General features: G+C 41.0%; 1 protein-coding gene across 3 annotated transcripts in view; it reads right to left on the bottom strand.

The window, feature by feature from the left end:
• Positions 1–27,480, bottom strand: part of LOC133608863 (protein unc-13 homolog C) — a 384,474-nt gene that overhangs the window by 322,730 nt on the left and 34,264 nt on the right. For all 3 annotated transcript variants that reach the window (XM_061964459.2, XM_061964461.2, XM_061964460.2), the window contains exon 2: positions 1,798–6,039. In XM_061964459.2, coding sequence (XP_061820443.2) covers positions 1,798–5,851 — 4,054 coding nt within the window. In that variant the 5' untranslated portion in view covers positions 5,852–6,039. The remainder of the gene's footprint in view (positions 1–1,797; positions 6,040–27,480) is intronic.

The following is a 27,480-nucleotide window of genomic DNA, read 5'->3' as shown; positions in this document are numbered from 1 at the left end:
AATCTGTTTAAAAACTGGTACATTGCAATACATGTATAATACAATTTGTGTTGCAAAAACATCTCTCCAGGTCACGAGTGTGTTTGAGAAAGAAAGAATAAAGAAAAAAAGAAAGGAAAGCTCTGACTTGCTTGTGAAAAAGTTGCTTTGCGCCACCTGCTTTTTTTTTTTTTTTAATCTCCAGACACCCAAATATAAGATAACTTGTATTTTTTAGAATATTTTTTTTCTAGGAAAAAAAAACACAGTCTTTTATTAAAGTTAAAGTACCAATGATTGTTACACACACACTAGGTGTGGTGAACTTTGTCCTCTGCATTTGACCCATCCAATTATTCACCCCCTGGGAGGTGAGGGGAGCAGTGAGCAGCAGCGGTGGCCGTGCTCGGGAATCATTTTGGTGATTTAATCCCCAATTCCAACCCTTGATGCTGAGTGCCATACAGGGACGTAATGGGTCCCATTTTTATAGTCTTTGGTATGACTTGGCCGGGGTTTGAACTCACGACCTACCGATCTCAGGGCGGACACTCTAACCACAAGGCCACTGAGCAGAGTATTTGGGTATTAATAACTGAATCTCTTACTGGTATGTGTGAGTAACGGGAAGAAAAGCTCTGATTCGTCATTTCAACCAAAAATATTTCAACCACTGAATATAAGACGACCTGACTTTCAGACTTTGCTCTCGGGGAAAAGATAGTGCCTTATATTTGTGTCAGTATAGTACTTGGACATCAGACAGTCATAATGCCCATGCGTGCCACTTATTGTACTGTTAGAGAAAGCTTAACTATACATCACAATATCGATATTTGTGATGGGATTTATTCCAGTGGCAATGTCCAATATGAAGAAATTAATCACGCCTCACAGTATGACTGAATAATGCAAACCAAGAATGACTTAAACTATTTAAACAGTGTCTGCCGGCAAACTTCGGGAAAACAAGCCAAAAGTCATCAAAAACCATAACCGGTCGCACATTTTGCTAATGAGTCATATGCCCGGAATCTACTTCATGCCTCACCTAGCACACAACAACACTAAGTCGTGAGTCAATTTGACAATGAGTCAGATTTGTCAGATTGACTCTTCCAGAAAAGGAATGTGAATTAATATGCACTGTTAAATATTGCACTGATTATGTATTATGGTTCACTGCAATGTGTTTAAGGGTTATTGCATCATACTGTAAAGTGTACCTAAAACTGTTTCTAAAGGCAATTAGATAGACCTTCATACCACCATTTATTTATGTCTAACACTAGTCGGTATAGACTGTATAATTAGACTCGACCTTGAGTGCTACAAATGTGCTCTTGTCTGCCGCAAAAAAATGTAACATTACTTGAATAAATAGCGTCATGTCCCTTGGATCTTACTCCTTACCACAAAGCAATTAGACTACTATGATAGAACATGCTCCATAATCAGATGTACAGCATAGTACAAGTACTTTGCAGTTGGTGGTAAATTATGCTAATACATTTTAAATAAAGTGTATACAAGTTTTAGAGCTGGAGGCTGTCCAAGCTGACATTGGGCTAGAGATGGGGCACACCCTGGACTGGTCACAAGTCAGTCACATGCTATTTATACGCAAACAACAATTTACACACATCTGCACCAATGGCCAATTAAGAGTCTTAACCTAACATGGATGTTTTTAGACTTTGGGAGAAAACCAGAGTACCTATAGTGAACCAGCGTAAAAATGTATGCATACACAGAATTTGAATCCAGAACCTTCTCAAGCTATTTATAAAATATTGTATGTAACAAATCAAGTCTTACCTCCTGCCAGGATCTGTTGCTCCAATTCCGCCATCTGTTTCCGGTAGGCCCTCAGAGCCGCCTCCTTAAATGTCGGCCGTACCCGCTTCTTCTGGGGTGCTTCTGCAGGCTTTTCCTCTGAAGCATTTTTGTTTTCACTCTCATCCCCATGTGCCTCAACTTTTTCAGACACCTCAATAGCCTCCTCAATGATCTCCTCTATCTCCTCAATCTCCTCATCTCCCTCTTCCATCTCCTCTGTTACGTCATTGTCCTCTGTCTCATCGTGTTCCTCCACGTCCAAATATTCCACCATGGCGTCATATTCAGCTGTGTCCTCAGTTACATTGGTTTCATATTCCTCATTGTACTCCTCGTCATACTGCTCGTCCAACCTGCAGTCATACTCCAGGACATGCGCCTCCTGACTTATGTCATTGTCTCTGGTTGCGCTGAAATCTTGAGCGGTGTCTAAATCCTGAGGGACATTGTCCTGAGAGGACTGACCATCCTCATCTGCATCATTGTCCTGAGAGGTCTCACATTCCTGTGCAAAGTCTTCACTTTCATCTACATTAGTCCTGTTCTCCAAATTAGCCAAAACCTGTTCCATCACCTCAACATAGTGTGTCTCATTGTCCACTGATTGTTCAAAAACTTCTTCCTCAGAAGCTACCTTTTCCTCCTCTGCTTTGTGGTAAACAGGTTCTTTGTGAGAAGGTGAGACAACTGTCGAGGCGGAGTTGTTAGTTGTAGAGGTGGACAGTGTGCGGAAACGCCCCATGAATGAGGATGAAGAGTTTGCAGGTTCCTCAGGAGGTGGAGGAGGTGGAGGAGTATTCTGAGGACCAGTCTTCCACACTACCTCCAGAGCTGATTTTGCCCTTTGTAGTGTTGAACCAAAGCCAAAACCAAAGGATTTCTCACTGAGATCTATGCTGAGCCTACTGCTCCATGACTTGGGCACCTCTTCCACCTTCTCTGTTCGGATTTCGCTTTGACTGCGGTACATTGTCGTAGATTTACTTTGATTTTGGTGAAAGCTATGATTGACATCTATTTCAGGAAATGTTTCTCTAGAAACTACTTTTGATGTTTCCTTAGGAGTATCTTTAGGAACCACTGTAGGCGCATCTTGAGAGATTACTGTTTTAGGGGTTTCTTTAACTGGTACCTTATGGCTCTCTTTCGGAGCTGCTGTTGGGGCCTCTTTCGGTGGAAGGCTAAAATCCTTTTTAAGGGCCGTTTTATTACTAGTCTCCTTATGTGGTAATTGAGTTATCTCTTTAGTTGGAACTTTTGAAGCTTCTTGGGTTATTTCCTCCCCAGCAACTTTTGAAACTTCCTTAATTGTCATTTGTAAGGGTTCCTTAGCACTGACCACCGGGGACTGTTTTGGGGATTCTTTTGGGGACTCTTTAGGGGACTCTTTGGGTGTGGAGGCTGGACTCGCTATTGGGGTTATTTTAGGGCTCTGTTTTGGTGATATTCTTGGACTTTCTTTTGGTGTCATCATTTGGCCATTTTTTGGAGCTGCTTTACGGAGTTTAACGGTTTCATTAGAAATGACCTTCAAAGGTAGTTGAGCTGATTCTTCAACAGTGGACTTGCTGGCGTATTTAGTCGGAGGTTTTGCGCTGTCTTTAGGGAGGGCCTGAAGGGTCTCTTTAGCTGTGGATTTCCTCTCTTTTAAGGGTTCTTTTGGCGTTGCATTGGTTGCTGCTTTAGTTGAAATTTTTGCAGACACTTTTGGGTTTTCCTTTACCTGTATTTTGTTGGTGTCGTCTTTTGACCCAATCTTAGTTTGTTTGTTTGTGATTTTAGCTGTTGCTTTAGAGACATCTTTCGATGACACTTTTACACTCTCTTTTGTTGTCACCTTGGAACTCTCTTTGGACTGGCGGACTGGTGCTTTGACGGACTCTCGTTCTACAACGGGAGGAATAATGTGGGTTGTTATTGGTGGCAGAGAAGGCTCTCTGTCAAGCATCATAAACTCCTCCTCTCCTTCAAATTGTAAATCTACTTCTTGGCATTTTGTTATATTCTCTGGAAAACCAGGGATGGTTGTTGGGTCAAACGGACTGCTGACCTCTATAGATGCTTCCAAGCCTGAATCTGTTCCTTGTTCTATATGATGCCAGTCCTTCCAAGGTGATAGGTCTGCTTGCAAAGACAACTGGGATCCACTGTAGTGGCTTCTATCCCCAGAAATGCATACCATTCCATTGCTCACCCCACTGTCAACCGTCTCTGTTGTTTCCATCTCATTGTGTTCATAAGGTTGATTCTCATGACTGGTGGTAGCATACCAGGAGGACGCCATATCTTCTTGTTTTCTTTGCCACAGTTCCTGATCTGAGGACGACAACAGCGAGCAGCCATTTGCCCGTGTAAAATACTGGCTCTCAGAAAAGTCTTCGGAGTATGACTGACAAAGTTTGGAGCAGTCTGATTCAGAGCGACTAAGTTTAGGTGTGGAATAGTCACTCTGAGAGAGCCAACCAGAGGTAACATCGGAATAGTAAGCCTTCCCGTGCTTGTCAGGGTCATAGTATGAGTCATCAGCATAGTGTACTGCACCTGAGTAACCTGCTTCCTCCCCCCCTGGACGACTATGTTCATGGGATCGCCTTTTTTCTGATTTACTCTTGTGAGCAGGCTTCGAAATCACCATTGCATATTTGTTTCTGCTTAACTCATCTAATTCTTTATCACTGTCCATCGAATCCCAGTCATCACTCTCTACTTTATCTTTCCCTGATACCTTTATGTCCATGCTTTCATAGGTTTGTGAGGAGGACATTGTTTTATCCTTTCTGTCTTTTCCATCACGAGTTAAGCTATCAGTGGAAACTGTAATACCGGTTCCTTTCAGTTTATAGCATTTCTTTAAAACTAAATCCCTATCTTGGGGGGTTGCAAAAATAACTATAATAGGACGAGGTTTTGCGTTAGAACATTCTCTTTGTTGTCCTAACCTGTGAGCAAGCTCAATTTTAATTGTTTTATGTGCGTCAGTGAGACCCATTTTGTCTTTTAGCAATTTATAAATAAGATGTTCCGTTTTCTCTGACCTTTCTTCTGGAACATTGAGAAAGCGCAAGGTTGAGTTATTCGCCTGGTGACTAATTTGTTTTATATAGTCATGGATATCTCTTGTTTCTCTTCTTGACTGGACAAACCCGGAGCGGAGTTGCTCAATTTCACTCTGAACTACCTCCACGCTGCTTGAAATCTCATCAATAGAGCTCTTTAGGGCGTTTACATGACCACGTAGCTCAGACAGTTCTGTCTCTATCTGGCTGATCCCCTGCAGTTCCTTGAAAATCATCTCCATGACATCCTGTGTCTGACTGATGCAACCCGTAGAGGAGGAGCCGGGCTCCAGGGTTGAGGTCTTTTGCTGTCGTCCCGCACGGTCCAAAGACTTGCTGCGGATACCAAGAGTTTTTCTCCAGTTGCTTACCTCGGAGTCCGAAGAGACGCACTCCTGACTCTTCTTCCATTTTCTCAATTTGCGAAGAGCACCTAGCCGGAGAGTGTGTAGACTGGAGCGTTCTACTCGTTCGCCCTCAGAGCTCCCATCAGAGGGAGCCAAGCTGATAAGGCTTTTCCGGTTCCGTCTTACTGGCATTGTGTGTGATTTATGCTCATCCAGTTTCCGGATAGGCTTTATGTCACTCAGTGTGTCAGAGTAGCTACTGTCAATCGAAATAACCTCTGGAAATATGCTCTCATTATTATTATTCAAAAAAGGGGCGGTTTTAGGGAGTCCATTTGCGATAGCTACACGGTAACTGAAAGTGGGCGACAGAGACGAGCAGTCGTTCTTGCTGTCGTCTTCTTCCAGCGATATGTTACGTGCTGAGGAGCATTTGGATATTTTTTTGACTGTGGTCTTCACCGTGGTCGACAGAGTCGGATTGTGTGCTTGAGAGTTAGCGGTCTGTTTTGGCTCTTTATTTTTACTTCTCTCTTTCTTCTTGATTGGGTTTGCCAATTTCTTTGTAAACATTCCTTTGCAAATCTTTTCAATGTAAACTGATATAATCTTGATTAGGGCAGAAACCATGGATGGCAACGCTGAAGACTCTTTGTTAATGAGAGAAAAAGTACATGGAGAGTAGAGCAATGACTCGATGAGCACTACAGCAGCTTGCTCTTCTGGAATGCAGTCTTCTGGAATGCAGTCTTCTGATGGCGATGCCACACTGTGAAGCAACTGGGTACTGTGTTTAAATCCAGAAAAAGAAAATCACCCTGAAACAGAGAGAGAGAAAGCGTTGCTTGCATAATAATAACAAGATTATTCATTCATGCAGTTGAATAATGTGTCATTCAAAATTAATGTAAAAAGAAATGTAAACAAATAAAATGGTGAAATGAGTGAAAACGATCTCATCTTATGATGAATGTCCAAATCAATAAATACATTTTCTAAGACAAATGCTGTTGTCAGCTACAGTACAGTACTTTCCATATATTGATTGTAATTAGGACAGTCAACTGAATATTAATTAATTAAAGATTGAAAGTTAATGACCTGTGCTACCAAGTCATGTTGAATGTGAATGGAACGGCTTACATGCTGGACTCATTCACGTGTTGATAATACACGTCTGCAGCAGACTGAGTGGTTTTTAAAGGTGTCGTGTGGAGTCATGCCACATAATGTTCAAAATTTAAACAGTCTGGCACTGACTTTGTTTACCAAAGAGATAAATTGACCAAGTGAGTCGAAAGTGTGTCATCCAGAGGTTTTTTTGACAGCTGCTCCACATTAGTTTCGGGACGTCCAGCTGGATGTGAAATGCACATGTCAAATGAGCTGTGAAACACAGACTTACGGTTGATGAACATTAGCATGTACAGTAGCGCTTCATGGAATTTGTGTTGTGGTCCTCTTACACTGTATGGTAGATTGACAGGTAAAGGACTTATTAGCACGTATTAACACTACAGTGGATAATCACAATATGTTTGGATTTAAAAACAATTATTTTAAACGATTCGCTCGAAATGGAATTAATCCGATCTAGAGTCAAACTGACGTCACATGATGCTTGTTTGAATTCCTGCGACTTTGGAGGCATGTGTTTCCTGTTGTTGCATTCCGAATTGTGTTGGTTGTACTTCAGAGTTTCCAATATATTCATATACTCGTGGCGGGCTGCCATAAGGAACAGGCTTCTGTAGTCGGCAAACATTGCCCGACAGCAGACTAGCCTGGTATTACGAAATTAGCAGTCAATCCGCGTTTCTACAGAGTTTGGTTACTATATTCCATTATGACTGTAAATAGAATTGCATTTGGTGTTTTGTCAAATGTGTTCCACCATTGCTAGGAATTAGGGTTTGTACGGTATACCGGTATTAGTAAAGTACCGCGATACTAATGAATTATATTTGGTACCATACCGCCTCTAAAACTTACAACCAGCGTCACAATTCAAACAAACGCCATTGATGAATCTACACTTAAGGCCTACTGAAACCCACTACTACCGACCACGCAGTCTGATAGTTTATATATCAATGATGAAATCTTAACATTGCAACACATGCCAATACGGCCGGGTTAACTTATAAAGTGCAATATTAAATTTCCTGCGAAACGTCCGGTTGAAAACGTCGAGGTATGATGACGTATGCGCGTGACGTCAATGGTTGAAACGGAAGTATTGGGACGCCATTGTATCCAATACAAAAAGCTCAGTTTTCATCGCAAAATTCCACAGTATTCTGGACATCTGTGTTGGTGAATCTTTTGCAATTTGTTTAAGGAACAATGGATACTGCAAAGAAGAAAGCTGTAGATGCGATCGGTGTATTAGCGTCTGGCTACAGCAACACAACCAGGAGGACTTTGACTTGGATAGCAGACGCGCTATCCGACGCTAGCCGCCGACCGCATCGATAATAGAATAATATAATGATAAATGAAACAATATGTTACTGCACACGTCCATCCATCCATTTTCTACCGCTTATTCCCTTTTGGGGTCGCGGGGGGCGCTGGAGCCTATCTCAGCTACAATCGGGCGGAAGGCGGGGTACACCCTGGACAAGTCGCCACCTTATCGCAGGGCCAACACAGATAGACAGACAACATTCACACTCACATTCACACACTAGGGCCAATTTAGTGTTGCCAATCACCCTATCCCCAGGTGCATGTTTTTGGAAGTGGGAGGAAATCGGAGTACCCGGAGTGAACCCACGCAGTCACGGGGAGAACATGCAAACTCCACACAGAAAGATCCCGAGCCCGGGATTGAACCCCAGACTACTCAGGACCTTCGTATTGTGAGGCAGATGCACTAACCCCTCTTCCACCGTGCTGCCGCTCAGAAGACTAAATTAGGAGCCTTTCTTTGCTTTCTTACTACTAAAAGACACGTTGTCTAGTGTGTTCACTATTTTATTTAAGAACAAACTTGCAATAAAAAAAAACATATGTTTAATGTACCCTAAGATTTTTTGTTCAAATATAGCCAATAATGCAATTTTTTGTGGTCCCCTTTATTTAGAAAAGCATCAAAAAGTACCGAAAAGTATCTAAATACATTTTGGTACCGGTACCAAAATATTGGTATCGGGACAACACTACTAGGAATGTAACAATATGAAAATGTCATATCACGGCAATTGTCACAATTTTTTTTACGATTATCATTATTATCACGGTATTGTTGAATGTGCTCAAATGTACTCATACACTTATAACCAAGGTGGGCTGACACCTGGAAGGTCACTTTTGAGTCCAACAAGTGCAAGGCTATAATCCTGTCCAGGAAGAGGAATCTATCCCCCCCGGATCTCCTCTTCGGGGCCACTAATACCAGGCTCTGTGAGCAGATAGAGGTTCTGGCTCTTTGTATTGACTCCAAACTAACGTGGACCAGCCACCTATTCAACATCTGCAAACGTGCTGGTCAACATATCGGAGCGCTACGTAAGCTGCCCAACAAGCTTGACGCTAAAGGCAGAGCCATCATCTACAAGAGCCAGGTCAGGAGCATTATGGAGTACTCCTGCCTAGCCTGGATGAAAGCCGCTCAGACCACTCTTGGGCAGCTCGACATCCAAAAAAAGGCTCTTAAAATAATTGCCGTGGATGAGGACTTTGCCCTATAGCAGTTCGCCATGAGCAAGCTGTATCATCGACAAGGAGTTGCAGCAACTACTGCCCTGTATAAAATGCAAATCCCCAGCTATCCTGCGGATCCTAAAACGTTGCTACCCCCAGCCCACATCTCAGGTCGTATCACCGGGAGAATACCACCAAGCCATGCCCTGGAAATCCCAAAGTCAAACACCAAATGCCTCAAAAGGAGCTTTCTCCACTCTTTTACAATATGGAACAGCCTTCCCCCTGTGGTTGTTGGAGAAATTACAAGCAGTATTCATGCCTTTGAGAAGAGGCTGAACCTCAGATTGTGACTGTAATCCCTTTAAACTCAAGGACTTTTAATCATCAAACATATAGTTTATATATACCTTATATTAGGGATGTCCGATAATGGCTTTTTGCCGATATCCGATATTCCGATATTGTCCAACTCTTTAATTACAGATACCGATATCAACCGAAACCGATATCAACCGATATATACAGTTGTGGTATTAACACATTATTATGCCAGGTATGGTGACAACCAGGTATGGTGAAGATAAGGTACTTTTAAAACAAATTTATAAAATACAATAAGATAAATAAATTAAAAACATTTTCTTGAATAAAAAAAGAAAGTAAAACAATATAAAAACAGTAACATAGAAACTCGTAATTAATGAAAATGAGTAAAATTAACTGTTAAAGGTTAGTACTATTAGTGGACCAGCAGCACGCACAATCATGTGTGCTTACGGACTGTATCCCTTGCAGACTGTATTGATATATATTGATATATAATGTAGGAACCAGAATATTAATAACAGAAAGAAACAACCCTTTTGTGTGAATGAGAGAGAATGAGTGTACATGGGGGAGGGAGGTTTTTTGGGTTGGTGCACTAATTGTAAGTGCATCTTGTGTTTTTTATGTTGATTTAATAAAACAATAAAGACAAATTAAAAAAAAATTAAAGAAACGATACCGACAATAAAAAAAACGATACCGATAATTTCCGATATTACATTTTAATGCATTTATCGGCCGATAATATCGGCAGGCCGATATTATCGGACATCTCTACCTTATATACCTTATATATACCTATATACCTTTGAATGTATTTTCTTAAACCTGTATCTGCAAAAGCGTGATATAAATGATCAATAATTAAAAAAAATACAAATAAATAAATAGCTTCACATTATCCTTATTGGCAGGATAAATATGTTGTGTATACTACTGTTCTGGCTACTTAAGAGTCATGTTATTTTTATTTGAGTGTTTATAAATGTTTATCTTCTTCCATTTTAATTTGTAATGATAAAGAAAAAAAACTGTGCTGTGTACGTCACGGTTTATGTGACGTCCTGCAAATTCACTTCCTGTCCCTGTATTCTTTCGAGTACCGATCAACCTTGCTGTCTAAAAGAGAACAGCCTGTCAGTTTAATGTGCACAATTGAATATCTAATATCTAACAGTAATATGTTTGTACACGTTTAGATTGGGGAATGCCATTGTTTAATGGAGAGAGAGGCCAAGGAAGTTAGGGTAGCTAGCGCAAGCTTGCTTCTCCAGTAAATGAGCACTGTCACCGGTCCGTGAGTTTATTAAGGTGTTACTTGTCATGGTTTTCCGATAATTTTGATTTAAAACGGTAATGTTAACCGTGTGAAATTTTACCGCAGTTTATCATTATAATGTTTATTGTTACATACCTAATTATCGCATTTGTTTGTTGTTTGTACAAACCCGTTTCCATATGAGTTAGGAAATTGTGTTAGATGTAAATATAAACGGAATACAATGATTTGCAAATCCTTTTCAACCCATATTCAACTAAACTCATAAACTTTTTTTTTTTTTTTGCAAATAATAATTAACTTAGAATTTCATGGCTGCAACCCGTGCCAAAGTAGTTGGGAAAGGGCATGTTCACCACTGTGTTACATCACCTTTTCTTTTAACAACACTCAATAAACGATTGGGAACTGAGGAAACTAATTGTTGAAGCATTGAAAGTGGAATTCTTTCCCATTCTTGTTTTATGTAGAGCTTCAGTCGTTCAACAGTCCGGGGTCTCCGCTGTCGTATTTTACACTTCATAATGCGCCACACATTTTCAATGGGAGACATGTCTGGACTGCAGGCAGGCCAGGAAAGTACCCGCACTCTTTTTTTTCGAAGCCACGCTGTTGTAACACGTGCTGAATGTGGCTTGGCATTGTCTTGCTGAAATAAGCAGGGGCGTCCATGAAAAAGACGGCGCTTAGATGGCAGCATATGTTGTTCCAAAACCTTTATGTACCTTTCAGCATTAATGGTGCCTTCACAGATGTGTAAGTTACCCATGCCTTGGGCACTAATGCACCCCCATACCATCACAGATGCTGGCTTTTGAACTTTGCGTCGATAACAGTCTGGATGGATCGCTTCCCCTTTGGTCCGGATGACACAATGTCGAATATTTCCAAAAACAATTTGAAATGTGGACTCGTCAGACCACAGAACACTTTTCCACTTTGCATGAGTCCATCTTAGATGATCTCGGACCCAGAGAAGCTGGCGGCGTTTCTGGATGTTGTTGATAATGCCTTTCGCTTTGCATAGTAGAGCTTTAACTTGCACTTACAGATGTAGCGACAAACTGTATTTAGTGACAGTGGTTTTCTGAAGTGTTCCTGAGCCCATGTGGTGATATCCTTTAGAGATTGATGTCGGTTTTCCAACTCATATGGAAACGGGGTTTGTACAATTTTAAAACAATTGCGATGCTAATCTTACTTAGCCTGTCAATGGGATCGCCCATTGCAATTTTGCATTAAGCTAGCAGCATAAGAGCCACCCTTTATCCTGTATGGTTGCATTGATTTTTTTTCCAGTTTATGCCAAAACTGTATTGATTGAACATTATTGTTACATGTATGTGCATTTCATGTGCCTAATAATGTATCTTCCTTTTTTTAGTTTTACAGTAACTTAACAGCCTTAAGGTGTGCTTACATATCTGCCAAACTAAATATCAACATTCAGGCAGGTGGAATGATATATGTACATAAACCAAGGGTGTACTTTACCCCTAGCATTTTAGTAACACAATAAAAAAAATATATATAACCAAGCTGTCATTGCTCAATCACGATAGTTATATAAACAGTGGATATTTTTTCTGACATTGTGCTCCTCCATGCTGAATTTTTAGTCTAACTGCAAGGAAAGACTGACAAAAAAAATGCTGCAATAATACCGTTTGAGTCTGCTAATCTGTATGCTGCTAAACGGCCGTTCCTGACACCTTTTTGGGCAGTCTGCGAGAAGTTAAGTCATTAACTGCACTGCTCATGGACTGCTATTCACAATTTTTAAATACCCTGAGGCCCGTCAAGTCCTAGCCCACCTACACAACTCTTCTTAGTTCTACTGACCCCCTCAGGAGACAGTGTGAGCACAGACAATACTTGAATGACATCTCCCATATAATGTTGTTTTTTTCTTATTTCATCTGAGTGTCTACGACATTATAACTGTATTCATTTTTGAGATGTATAAATCGTTTTATTACTCCCTCAAACTTCACAGTGGACAGTCATTTTCTCAGCCAGCCTAATCAGAAACACCTTTGAGAGTTTGAAGGTCCTTTAACTACATTTGCAAAGTATTTCCTTAGGGCTGTTTATTGGCTGTGAAAACGAAATTACGCTCACAATTTAGACGAAAATCAAGTTCTAATCTAGTGATAATGCTCTGACTTTCGGTTGAATAGATTTGATGATGGTTTGCCGAAAGCCCTTTCTTGTAATGGATGTAATAGTTGCTACTGTGTTGAAGATATTGTTGAATAATGATATCTAGAAGGCAAAATGACGTGCACTGTTTGGCTGAAACCAGCAGAGGCCTGGTACTACGTTGATTCAGTTGCTAGTTGGTTGTCTATAGATGTTCCCATTCATCTAGGTCATCTTGACTATTGTTCTACAATCTGGGCGTCTGCTGCAAGTGGTGAGATCAGTAAGCTCCAGATTGTCCAGAATAGGGCAGCAAGGATGGTTCTTGGTTGTCACTAAGAACCAATGTTAACCAAATGCATGCTTCTCTTTCCTGGCTAACAGTGCAGAACAGGTTGTCAGCTAATACTCTTATATTGTTCAAATCAGTAACTGGTAGTAAAACTCCTGCTTTTCCCATGGCCCAAATAGTTCACAGTAGCACTATACATAATCATAATACCAGGACGTCCAGTGAGGGGCATTTTGTACTCCCTCGTCCCAGGAAGAATGCTTTACGGAAATATTTTATTTATAGATCTTTATCGCTCTGGAATATACTGCCTCAAATTCTCACCGGCATTGAAAGTAAACAGGTTTTTAAAAAGAGAGTCATATTTTATCTGAGTCTTTAAATTAGTTTGCTCATTGATGATTTGTTTGGTTTTATATGGTAATTATTATTCTGTGACTGTAAATTGTTTGCTTGTTTTCTTATTGATGCTTTTATTTTTTGATTTTTTTTCTGCATTGTGTAGTTATAATTATATGCTTTTACTTGTAATTGTATTGAATTGTGGACCCCAGGAAGACTAGTGGGTTGTTGAGGCAACCAGCTAATGGGGATCCTTAATAAAAAATCAAAATCAAATCAAAATCAAATCCACTATAATCATACCAAGTACAGGAGGGTTTCTAGTCGACACTACTATGATTATGTTGATATGTTTTGGCATCACAACATCTTCTTTCCTTTTTAAAAAATGTATATTATGTTTATAAACTCAGTAAATATGTCCAGAGACACACAAAGACTTTGAATATGACCAATGTATGATCTTGTAACGACTTGGTATCGGATTGATACCCAAATTTGTGGTATCATCCAAAACTATTGTAAAGTATCAAACAAAGAATAATAGATTATTATTATGTTTTAACAGAAGTGTAGATAGAACATGTTAAAAGAGGAAGTAAGCAGGTATTAACAGTAGATTAATAAGTCATTTTTTACCACTTGTCCTTAATAATTTTGACAAAATAATAGAATGGAAAATGACACAATATGTTACTGCATACGTCAGCAGACTAATTAGGAGCCTTTGTTTCTTTACTTACTACTAAAAGACAAGTTGTCTTGTATGTTCTCTATTTTATCTAAGGACAAACTTGCAATAAGAAATATATATTTAATGTACCCTAAGATTTGTTGTTAAAATACAGCCAATAATAAAAAAAAATTGTGGTCCCCTGTATTTAGAAAAGTATCGAAAAATATCGAAAAGTATCGAAATAATTTTAGTACCGTACCAAAATATTGGTATCAGGACAACACTATAATGCACTGTAAAAAAATGCCCATACATTTTACCCTAAAAAACTGGCGGCTCAGTCACAAGAATTTTCACGGAAAAACAACAGTGGTACAGTTATTCAATTTGAGTAATCGGTGTAAAAACCGCCGTGAATGTTATGGTCAACTTCTAGTGACTGATCTGCCATTTTTTTAAATCAAAATATTTAATGAACATTTTTTTTTTTTTTTTTTTTTACAGGCGAACTAGTTACGTTTAAATTCAAGCACTTTGTGACTTTTTGACGCTGTATGGAAAAGGATAATCTTGGTCGCCATCAATGTTCCCTCTAATTGTTCATGTGTGTGAGCAAACACAAAAACTCCCTGAGCATTCAGTGGAGCACATGTGAGCAACATCACACGTGGCAATACCAGCAGCACACCTGTCTCAAACCAATCTTTTATTATAACACTCAAATGAGAGGAGTCATTTTCATGAGATTATTTAGTAATATTAGTGATTTGGCCCACTTGTAATGAAAATAAAAGAAATCTTGTTTTTCATAAGCTATGAATTAGTATTGTACAATATGTCTGGGTGGGGATCCTGCTTTGGAAATCATTTGTACCCCTTTCAGAGATCACATTTAGTTCCCCTTAAACATCCTCATGTTGCACAATGAAATGTAAGCATAGGATGAAGTGTGCATGCCTGTAACTTTCTCTAGTAACAGCATTCCATGATTAATATCAATAAATTAACATTAATAATAAATGACAGTAGAATAAGCACACGTATGACTGAGGAGTCATAGTGTAACTTTGTGTGGTGTTTGAGTTGTCCGACTTTTTGTGTGGCCATAAACGCACCAGTGGCTTAGTTTCTATGTGTGTTGGTGACAGATGACAAGTTGGTTTTGGCCTGGTTTGTACGGCAGAAAATGACTAGTTTTTCGAGATAAAAGTTTTTTACTCATGTTTTTGGTGTGGTTATGGCCGAATATGAACAGTTTTGCTCAATAAAGTGATCGATATAATTCCTGTCCTCGAAGCATCTCGATAGACGTTACAATAATTGAACGGTGTTCAATTGACCGGTGTTGACGAACACCGTTAGGGCCGCTTGTTGTCACTGTCACTCAGAATTGCATTGCAAAATTACACAGAATAAATGTGTTTATTTTGTTTAGAATTCAGATGGGATTTGATTTGGTGCGTGGCATATATTTGCTGTGCGCAGAGGACGCTTGAGCAGTGCGCAATTGCGCAGGCGCGCACCTTAGAGGGAACGTTGGTCGCCATGCTTCGCCCACGTCCTATAGTGCAGTGTTTTTCAACCACTGTGCCGCGGCACACTAGTGTACCGTGAGATACAGTCTGGTGTGCCGTGGGAGATGATCTAATTTCACTTATTTGGGTTAAAAACATTTTTTGCAAACCAGTAATTATAGTCTGCAAATGATGTGTTGTTGTTGAGTGTCGTGCTGTCTAGAGCTCGGCAGAGTAACCGTGTAATACTCTTCCATATCAGTAGGTGGCAGCAGGTAGCTAATTGCTTTGTAGATGTCGGCAACAGCGGGAGGCAGTGTGCAGGTAAAAAGGTGTCTAATGCTTAAACCAAAAATGAACAAAAGGTGAGTGCCCCTAAGAAAAGGCATTGAAGCTTAAGGAAGGCTATGCAGAACAAAACTAAAACTGAACTGGCTACAAAGTAAACAAAAACAGAATGCTGGACGACAGCAAAGACTTACTGTGGAGCAAAGACGGCTTCCACAATGTACATCCGAACATGACATGACAATCAACAATGTCCCCACAAGGATAAAAACACCTGAAATATTGTTGATTGCTAAAACAAAGTAGATGCGGGAAATATCGCTCAAAGGAAGACATGAAACTGCTACAGGAAAATACCCAAAAAAATAGAAAAAGACACCAAAATAGGAGCGCAAGAAAAAAACTAAAACACTACACACAGGAAAACAGCAAAAAAGTAAAAAAAAGTCACATCGTGATGTGACAGGTGGTAACAGTACACCTACTTTGAGACAAGAGCTATAGTGATGCATGCTTGGTTATGCTTTAAAGTCATATCCAACAATTGCGACAACGACTTTTAACTGTCAACTGAGTTTTGTTTTTTAATCGATTTCCGCTGGTGGTGTGCCTCCGGATTTTTTCAACTCAAAAAATGTGCCTTGGCTCAAAAAAGGTTGAAAAACACTGCTATAGTGAAAACCTAAACGCTTCGAAATTTGGTATCCTCCTGTTTGGAATCTGTCTGGGTAAAGTTTGAAAGCGTTCAAATGAAATATCAAGGAGGAACAAATTACAGAACACCTGGAAATGTACCGAAAATTGCCTTTTTTGAATGTTTAGAGGTTGAAAATGTACATAAAAGAAGCAGCGTTGCATGGTAACTGAATTAGGCCTACAGTCTGTGACAATCAATCAATCAATCAATCAAAGTTTATTTATATAGCCCTTAATCACAAGTGTCTCAAAGGGCTGCACAAGCCACAACGACATTCTCGGCTCAGATCCCACATCAGGGAAAGAAAAAACTCGACCCTTATATTATATTGTAACCCTTATAGACATTGGGTTTCACTATGTAAAGCGCTTAGAGTCACTAGAGAAAAAGCGCTATATAACTTCACTTCACCCATTGGGATACAATGAGAAACCTTGGAGGGGACCGCAGATGTGGGCACAAATCTCTTCTACCTTATATTTACATATGGCAATCTGAGGCCAAATGCCTCACTCGTGGTGCTGTTGCATTCCTAGTTGGCCCTTGGAACATTAGCACATTTCCATATTGGCCCTTGGATGCAAAATGTTTAGGCACCCCTGCTTTAGATGGAGCCAAATATGCCTCTGTGTGCGAACAATGTCTCGACCTATGAATGCTTTATTCACGTATTAATTCATTAATTTTGTGTGCCCGTAGGGCTGCCGTTTTGATGACATTACTTCCTGTACACAGCCACTTTGAAGAGGCAGGACCACTATGTGACATCCCGTTTACATATTTACGAGGAGTACGCGGCAGCGCCAATGACGCACAGATTGGCTTGCAAATATGGAAGAAGCAAGTCCACAATTGTAAAATTGAAAAAAGTTCATATGGTTCGCCAATAGAGTTAAATATCTTTAAAAGGACAGAGAGAAAGTTCAAGACCCGGTCGAAAAGCTATTGCTCTTGTGGATAAATGCAAAGCATTTGATAGCATTTCCGAGGCTATCATTTGCGAAAAGCTTTCCTTTTATATGGCGACTTGATGTCCAAAAGTGAAACCTGCACGGAAGAACAATTCAAGGCGAGCTGTGGGTGGTTGGAAGAGTTTAAAAAAGAGGAGCCGGCATTCAAAGTGTGATGTGGCGTGGTGAGGCTGCTGGCTCTGACAAAGGTGCCGTGCAGGAGTTTATCCAGTACTACAAGGATTTAATCGGCGAAAGGGGGATTCTCCCGCAGCAAGTTTTTAACTGCAATGAGACCGGGCTTTTTTGGAGGGGAAAAAAGAGCCATAAACAGACTTATAAAAGGTACAACCGGGACACAAGCCGATGGAAGATCACCGTTTACAACTCAAAAATCCCCAGACTATTCAAAGAAATGCCACAAATATTCACCGACACAAGGACACAAGATATAAAGGAATTTCATTTTTTATTTTTTATTTTAGCAACATCGTTAGTAACGTTTCCGAGAGTACCAAAGGCAAAGAGACTTTTGTGTGTGTGCATGCATTGACAGTTAAGCTGGATGTTGTGGTTGGTTGGAGAAAAAAGAGACTGCTGAGCCATTACCCTTTTAAATGGGTTTACTATAGCCTAAATTCCTGACTACAAGCCGCTACCCTTTTCCTAGGCTTTGAACCCTGCGGCTTATAAAACGGTGTGGCTAATATATGGATTTTTTAATTTATGGCCATAATGTAAACATATGTTTTTTTAAAACAAGCAAACACACTGAATAGACGTGTTATTGTTTGCTATGGCGCCATCTTTAGGTCGAGTTCGCTCACTGCAGGTGCTGCATTGCCCTTCTGTTTAGACTGAGCTACAAACCGGAAGTACAATTGCAGCTCATTCTTCCAGCCGTCAATAGCGTTCTACTGTATGGATTCTTCATTTATCACTCAAAGCAACGTTTGTAAATTTTACAGTATAACTAAAACATGTCTTACTTACTAAACCATCTCATGTGTGATGTCTGTAGTGTTTTCATGCAGATATGTACATGCTATCGTAATTCAATTAAGCCAACCAACGAACGAGATTTCTCTATAGAATCTCCTCTCTGGTCAACAAAAGCACCATGAGGATTCTGGCGGGAACTCTCGTTCAACCCTTTTTCGATTACGCATGCACCTCCTGGTACCCTAGCACCTCCAAAACCCTCAAATCTAGACTCCAAACATCCCAAAACAAGCTTGTCAGATTACTTCTAGACCTCCACCCCAGATCACACCTCACTCCTACCCACTTTTCCAAAGTGGACTGGCTCAGGGTGGAGGACAGAGTAAAACAACTTGCACTGAGCCTAGTCTATAAAATCCGCTACACCTCCCTGATACCGAAGTACATGTCAAACTACTTCCGCCATAACCACAACACCAGGGGGAGCTCCACTAACCACGTTAAACCCAGATTCCGAACTAACAAAGGTCTTAACTCATTCTCTTTCTATGCCACATCAATGTGGAATGCGCTCCCAACAGGTGTAAAAGAAAGTGCATCTCTATCCTCCTTCAAAACCGCAATAAAAGTACACCTCCAGGCAGCTACAACCCTAAACTAACACCCTCCCCGGATTGTTAATAAGCAATTGTAAACAATCAAATGCAGATACTTTTTCTTATGCTTTCTGATCTCTCTCTCTCTCTCTCTCTCTCTCTCTCTCTCTCTCTCTCTCTCTCTCTCTCTCTCTCTCTCTCTCTCTCTCTCTCTTTCTCTCTCTCTCTCTCTCTCTCTCTCTCTCTCTGCCCACTACTTGCTGTCCATATCCTACCAAGTCAGACCTACACTGTTCCAATATCCATTTCTCTGTTCTCAATTGTTGATGACTGATGATAACAACCAAACCTACCCCCCGCCCCCCTCCACACCCCGGATTGTAAATAATGTAAATAATTCAATGTGATTATCTTGTGTGATGACTGTATTATGATGATAGTATATATGATAGTATATATCTGTATCATGAATCAATTTAAGTGGACCCCGACTTAAACAAGTTCCATCCATCCATTTTCTACCGCTTATTCCCTTTGGGGTCGCGGGGGGTGCTGGAGCCTATCTCAGCTACAATCGGGCGGAAGGCGGGGTACACCCTGGACAAGTCGCCACCTCATCGCAGGGCCAACACAGATAGACGGACAACATTCACACTCACATTCACACACTAGGGCCAATTTTAGTGTTGCCAATCAACTTATCCCCAGGTGCATGTCTTTGGAAGTGGGAGGAAGCCGGAGTACCCGGAGGGAACCCACGCAGTCACGGGGAGAACATGCAAACTCCACACAGAAAGATCCCGAGCCCGGGATTGAACCCAAGACTACTCAGGACCTTCGTATTGTGAGTGGTCAATTGTACGGAATATGTACTTCACTGTGCAACCTACTAATACAAGTCTCACTCAATCAATCAATCAATCAAAGCTAGCTGGCGTCGTTAGCAATAGCTAATATGCTAACATGTTTACGAGTGTCTTTGTTAGTAGTATTACCTTAAAATGGCATTCTTTTGTATTGTGTCAGTTTCACAAGTTTCTCAGTAATTTCACCAAGACATCACCGTGGAGTTATTGAGTATGTTTAGGTTATTGGAGAGCTAGCTTCTGCAACTTGTGGGTCTGTGACAATGACTTTTATAGACACTGTTTGGAAACAATTAGGGTATGTAAATAAACATTTACAAAATATTCCTGTGTAAACAACTTATTTCACAACATATATATCTGCGGCTTATAGTCTGGTGCGGTTAATACATGGACAAAAAAAGTTTTTCTTCTAAAATTTAGTAGGTGCGGCTTATAAACCGGTGCGCTCTATCGTCGAGAAAATACGGTATATTCAGTATATATATATATATATATATATATATATATATATATATATATATATATATATATATATATATATATCAGAGATGTCCGATAATATCAGCCTGCTGATATTATCGGCCGATAAATGCGTTAAAATGTAATATCGGATATTATCGGTATCGTTTTTTTAATTATCTGTATCGTTTTTTTTATTATTATTTATTTATTTATTTATTTTTAATTTATTAAATCAACATAAAAAACACAAGATACACTTACAATTAGTGCACCAACCCAAAAAACCTTCCTCCCCCATTTACACTCATTCACACTCATTCACACAAAAGGGTTGTTTCTTTCTGTTATTAATATTCTGGTTCCTACATTATATATCAATATATATCAATACAGTCTGCAAGGGATACAATCCGTAAACACACATGATTGTGCGTGCTGCTGGTCCACTAATAGTACTAACCTTTAACAGTTAATTTTACTAATTTTCATTAATTACTAGTTTCTATGTAACTGTTTTTATATTGTTTTACTTTCTTTTTTATTCAAGAAAATGTTTTTAATTTAAATATCTTATTTTATTTTATTAGGTTTTTTTTAAAGTACCTTATCTTCACCATACCTGGTTGTCCAAATTAGGCATACTAATGTGTTAATTCCACGACTGTATATATCGGTTGATATCGGTATCGGTTGATATCGGTATCGGTAATTAAAGAGTTGGACAATATCGGAATATCGGATATCAGCAAAAAGCCATTATCGGACATCCCTAATATATATATATATATATATATATATATATATATATATATATATATATATATATATATATATATATATATATATATATATATATATATACACACACATTATAGTGTCTTTAAAGTGTGCTTTGGTTTTTAAATTGGGACTTTTGGTGAGGCTCAAACAAATGATTAATGTTTACATTGTTTCTTATAGGTAACTCTGCTTCACGAGACAAACTTTTCGGTTTGCAAACCATGTTCCAGAACCGATTGTACTTAGATTGGCTTAGATTCGACCGTTCTAAGTCTAAGTACTTAGATTTGATGCGCGGCAAAACTTTCTGTAAGACAAACTGAACAGTCCAGCTGCGATCAATTGAATGTCCTGAGAATGCTAGCTTGTTAAATGACGAAAACCTGACAGTCTTACAAAATATGTTTGTAACGGAAGGCATTCTTTACAAAATGTTAGCATCATTATTCTTATTTTAATCCTGATAAGGTGCATGCTTTTCCGAACAGCTTTACCACGCCTTACTCCTATTCTTCCACTGTATTTGAAATTCTATAATCAATCAGTCAACATTCATACTATTAATATACTTTGGCCTGGTTTTGTGTTTCTTTCTGCTTAACTTTGCTGCAAAGTCTGACAGTATGGGCTGGATTTTTATGTCACTAAGTAACTGCACGCCATAACCACCGTTTGGTACAGAATGCGGTTTTAAAATCAGAATCAGAATCAGAATCAGCTTTATTGTCATTACGCAAGGTAACGAGATTGAGGCCATTCCATACAGTGCGATGTGTGCATGCTAGAAAAACAATGTGCAAATATATAAAAATATAAAAAATGTAGAAGTGCAATGAATATGGTGTGAAATGAATATATACATGAAAAAAAACAAAACAAAAACAGGGTGGTTGGTGGAATGGGTTATTGCACCGAAGAGAAGGCAGTTATGAGGGACAATGGGGCAGTCCGTTCAGGATGGTTATGGCCCTGGGGAAGAAGCTGTTCTTTAGCCTGTTTGTTTTGGTTTTAATGCACCTGTAGCGCTTCCCAGAGGGCAGCAGGTGGAACAGGTCAGAGCCAGGGTGGGTGCTGTCCTTGATGATGGCACTGGCTCTGTTGAGGCAGCGGGAGGTGTAGATGTCCGTCAGAGAGGGGAGAGGGCGGCCGATGATCTTCTGAGCCGTCTTGACCACTCTTAGCAGCCTCTCCCTGTCTGCTGCAGTGCAGCTGCCGTACCATACCGTAATACAGTAGGTCAGCAGGGTCTCGATGGACGAGCGGTAGAAGGTCAGCAGCAGGTCAGGCTTCAGGTTGTACTTCCCGAGGACTCTAAGGAAGTGTAGCCGCTGCTGAGCCTTCTTGATGATTGATGTGGTGTTGACTGTCCAGGAGAAGTCATTAGAGATGTGGACTCCAAGGTACCTGAAGGTGTGGACCCTCTCTACACGCTCGCCGTTGATGTAGAGGGGGGAAGGGTCGGTGCTGCTCCTCCTGAAGTCGACGATGATCTCTCTGGTCTTATTTGATTTGCTGGTGTTGAGAGCGAGGTTGTTCTCCGAAGACCAGGCCGTCAGCTTCAGGACCTCCTCTCTGTAGGCAGCCTCGTCACCCCTGGAGATGAGCCCGACCACTGTGGTATCGTCGGCGAACTTGACGGCAAGGTTGTCACTGTGGGCCGGACTGCAGTCATGGGTGTAAAGGCAGTAGAGGAGGGGGCTCAGCACACAGCCCTGTGGGGAGCCGATGCTCAGCGTGCGGGAGGATGAGAGGTGCGGGCCAAGTCTCACATTCTGGGGTCGGTCCGTTAGGAAGTCCCTTATCCAGGCGTTTGTGAGAGGGGGGAGGCCAAGAGTGTCCAGTTTATTGCAGAGTCTGTCCGGGATTATTGTATTGAAGGCAGAGCTATAGTCCACAGAGAGCATCCGGACGTAGCTCTGCAGCTGCTCCAGGTGGTTCAGAGCAGAGTGGAGAGCAACAGCGATGGCGTCCTCTGTGGACCTGTTCGCCCGGTATGCGAACTGGTGGGGGTCGAAGTCTGGAGGGATATGGTCCTTGATGTGCTGGAGAACAAGTCGCTCGAAGCACTTCATGATTACCGGAGTGAGGGCCACTGGTCGGTAATCATTCAGGCTGGTGATGGGAGACTTCTTCGGTACCGGGATTATTGTAGATGACTTCAGGCAGGATGGGATGACTGCCTGAGCCAGGGAGAGGTTGAAGATCCTGGTGAGGGGGGGAGCGAGCTGGTGGGCGCACGTCCTGAGCACCTTTCCAGGTACTCCGTCTGGTCCGGTAGCCTTCCTGGGGTTCACAGCCAGGAGCACTCGTCTGACACTGTGCTCCTGTACAGTGAGTGGAGTGGCGCCGGAGCCCGGTGGGGGCGGGGGCAGGGCTGGAGCAGATGAGTGTCGCTGGGGGGTTTCGAAAGGGGGGAAAGAAACAGTTAAGCTCCTCTGCCAGTGTCGCACTCTGATCCGCAGTTGTCATATTGCAGCCTCTGAAATTCGTGATGTCATGAATGCCCCGCCACACCTCCCGTGAGTTTTTGCTGGACAGATGGGACTCTATGCACCTCCTGTGGTCCGCCTTTGCTTTTTTTAATCCCTCTCTTCAGGTCGGCTCTAGCAACACTGTACAGTGCCCTGTCCCCTGACCTGAAGGCTGCGTCGCGGGCCCTGAGGAGTGTGCGGACCTGGCTGGTCATCCAGGGTTTCTTGTTGGGGTAAACCCGGATGGTTTTTTCCACAGTCACATTCCCGATGCAGAACTTTATGTAGTCCAGCACCGTTCCTGTGGCTGTCTCCAGCTCCTGTTGTTGGAAGAGGTCCCAGTCTGTGTGTTGGAAGCAGTCCTGAAGTTTGGGGAGTGCATCGTCAGGCCAGGTCATAACAGTCTTTGTGATAGGCCTGGCCTGGCGTCTGATGGGGGTGTAGGTAGGAGAGAGCAGGAGGGAAAGATGGTCTGACTGTCCAAGCTGGGGGAGGGGTGTAGCTCTGTACGCGTGCTTTATGTTGGTATACACGTGGTCCAGGGTGTTCTTGCCCCTTGTAGAACACTTCACGTGCTGGTAGAACTTAGGGAGTACAGTCTTCAGATTGGCCTTATTAAAATCCCCTGCTATGATATGAACACCGTCGGGGTGGGCCCGCTGCTGTTCGTTGACGGTGTTCAGCAGAAGAGAGAGCGCTGTGTTTACTTTGGCGTCCGGTGGAATATACACAGCCGTGATGATAACAACAGACAGCTCTCTCGGGAGAAAAAAAGGCAGACATCTAACAGACATGTACTCCACGTCCGGGCAACAGTGCTGTTCAGTGATTGTCCCGTTGTTGCACCAGTTCTCATGCACGTAGACACAGAGCCCCCCTCCTCTGCTCTTACCGGAGTCCTTAGTTCTGTCCCGGCGGAGCAGAGTGCGTCCGGCTAGCTGCATGCTAGCATCGGGTATTTCCGGGTGAAGCCAGGTTTCGGTGACAATCATAGCACAACAGTCCCGAACATAGCGGTTTCCAGCAAGTTGTAACTCCAGGTCGTCCATCTTCTGTACAAGGGATCTGGCATTAGAGAGGAACAGGCTCGGTAGAGGTGGCTTGTGGGGTTGTTTCCTAAGCCTGAGCAAGACGCCGGACCTGCGGCCACGCTTCTGCTTCCTCTCCCTCCTCCGTCTGCGCCGTCTCCCAGACCCGGCAACAAACCACGGAGAGCCCTGTGCTCCCGCTATGTCATCTGGGATGTTGTGCTCGTGGTGAAAGTCGCTCGAAACAGATATCTGGTGCGAGTTACCGATATCCAAGAGTGACTGGCGGGTGTACCGTGTGTTTGCAGTACAGGTGGTGCACAAAAGAAAAAAAAAACATGAAGAAAAGAAGGAAGAAAGAGCACTGAAATGGAGAGCCGTAAGCCGCTGCGTCTGTGCGCGCCGCCATCTTGCGAGATGAAAATCACAGTTTGGTTTATTTTTAAAACAGTAAGGGAGTCAAAAGCAAAACATAAAACTGTTATGCATTTGTGTAAACAGATTTAATAACTAAAAAAAACGCAAACAGCTGCGCCCAGTGCATCTTTCTCCAAAACCATATTTTTTTGTGTTAATTACTGAACTTAGATACAAAAATCACCAACCGTCAAAAACAACATATACTAATAGTAGCAACTTATCAAACTCTAAGCCCTGTGCACACATGTACTACTGCAGCTGCTCCTTCTTTGCCAGTAGATACTTTCACATCGCATTTTCATCCAACTTGGGAAGTCTGTTTCAAACCACGGTATCTACATTAGGGCTGAACTAACCTTTTCCCAAAAAGTGTGTTTGTCTGCCTGAGGCTGCATCGCATCAGAGTTACCAAGAGACTGCAATATCAGTGTTGTCGATCTCACGAGAGAAACAAGCATCCAGCTCTATGATAACAAACCCCAAAAGAAGCCCAACAGGCAACACACCTCATTTGTGCAAAACACAGACCACATAATGGTACAGTTTTTGTCAATATATACAGTACAGGCCAAAAGTTTGGACACACTTTCTCATTTCAATGTGTTTTCTTTATTTTCATGACTACAGATTGTCACTGAAGGCATCAAAACTATGACACCTGCGAAGTGAAAACCCTTTCAGGTGACTACCTCTTGAAGCCCATCGAGAGAATGCCAAGAGTGTGCAAAAAAGTAATCAGAGCATAGGGGGGCTATTTTAAAGAAACTAGAATATGAAACATGTTTTCAGTGATTTCATCTTTTTTGTTAAGTACATAACTCCACATGTGTTCATTCATAGTGTTGATGCCTTCAGTGACAATCTACAATGTAAATAGTCATGGAAATAAAGAAAACCCATTGAATGAGAAGGTGTGTCCAAACTTTTGGCCTGTACTGTACATATATTGATCGTGGCGTGATCAATTTGACATCATCATATGTATGACATGATCATTTTTATTGGCAATGATGCCTGTATTGTCACGAGGGGGGTCACAGCTCACTGCGGGGTCGTTCTCCCGGAATGCAGAACGGACAACTCCGGACAAAGCGTGAAGGTAGGAGTATGATTTATAGTTATAAATCATATCTTAAACCAAAAACAGGAAACAGGAAAGCGTGCCGTTCACACGAGAAGCTAAAGAACCACAACTTAGCACTGGAATCATGAACTAGGAAACTTACTAGATGTGGCGTGAACAAACAAGACTTGCGTGGACCAGGCATGAAGCGAACAATGACGCCAGGACGACTTAACTGGCAAAGGCAAGCTTAAATAATGCCTCTGATTAGTGCTCGCGAAGCAGGTGAGCGGGTGAACACTAATCAGAGCCAGGTGGGAATAATAAGTAACCGTCGTAACTAAAACAAACAAGGGTGCACAAACAACAGGAACTAATGAAGTCCAAAACTAACAGAACATAACAAAACATGATCCGGACCACGGATCATGACTAGGGATGTCCGATAATGGCTTTTTGCCGATATCCGATATTCCGATATTGTCCAACTCTTTAATTACCGATACCGATCTCAACCGATACCGATATCAACAGATATATGCAGTCGTGGAATTAACACATTATTATGCCTAATTTGGACAACCAGGTATGTTGAAGATAAGGTACTTTTTAAAAAAAATTAATAAAATAAGATACATTAATTAAAAACATTTTCTTGAATAAAAAAGAAAGTAAAACAATATAAAAACAGTTACATAGAAACTAGTAATTAATGAAAATTAGTCAAATTAACTGTTAAAGGTTAGTACTCTTAGTGGACCAGCAGCACGCACAATCATGTGTGCTTACGGACTGTATCCCTTGCAGACTGTATTGATATATATTGATATATAATGTAGGAACCAGAATATTAATAACAGAAAGAAACAACCCTTTTGTGTGAATGAGTGTGAATGAATGGGTGAGGGGAGGGAGGTTTTTAAGGTTGGTGCACTAATTGTAAGTGTATCTTGTGTTTTTTATGTTGATTTAACAAAAAATAAAAAATAAAACGATACCGATAATAAAAAAATGATACCGATCATTTCCGATATTACATTTTAACGCATTTATCGGCCCCGATATTATCGAACATCCCTAATCATGACATATATTTTCTTTAAAATGCCTAAACACATGTTTTATGCATATTTAAAAACAAACCTGTAATATTAGTTATCAATAGTAACTATTTTTTTTAATATTATCAGAATCAGTTTTATTGGCCAAGTATGTTTAACAAGGGATTTGACTTGGTAGACTGTACATTATTTGTTAAATCTCATTTCAATTGTTGCTGCTTATCGTAAAAGGCAACACAGGCTACAGTATATTTTGCCCTCCTTGAATGTGGCAATTTAGTTTGCCAAATATGTAAACAGTCATTTGAATTAGAGATTGAAAAAATAACGAGATGTTTGGTTGCTATTCTCCACAATGAAATGTAAACCTAACTACACTGAGCAAAGTGCATTGTATACACAGGAAGTG

The sequence above is a fragment of the Nerophis lumbriciformis genome, linkage group LG06 (genome assembly GCF_033978685.3).
Source record: "Nerophis lumbriciformis linkage group LG06, RoL_Nlum_v2.1, whole genome shotgun sequence".
Classification (NCBI taxonomy): domain Eukaryota; kingdom Metazoa; phylum Chordata; class Actinopteri; order Syngnathiformes; family Syngnathidae; genus Nerophis; species Nerophis lumbriciformis.
Note: the sequence above shows the minus strand (reverse complement) of the source record. Positions and strands in the feature narration are given on the sequence as shown.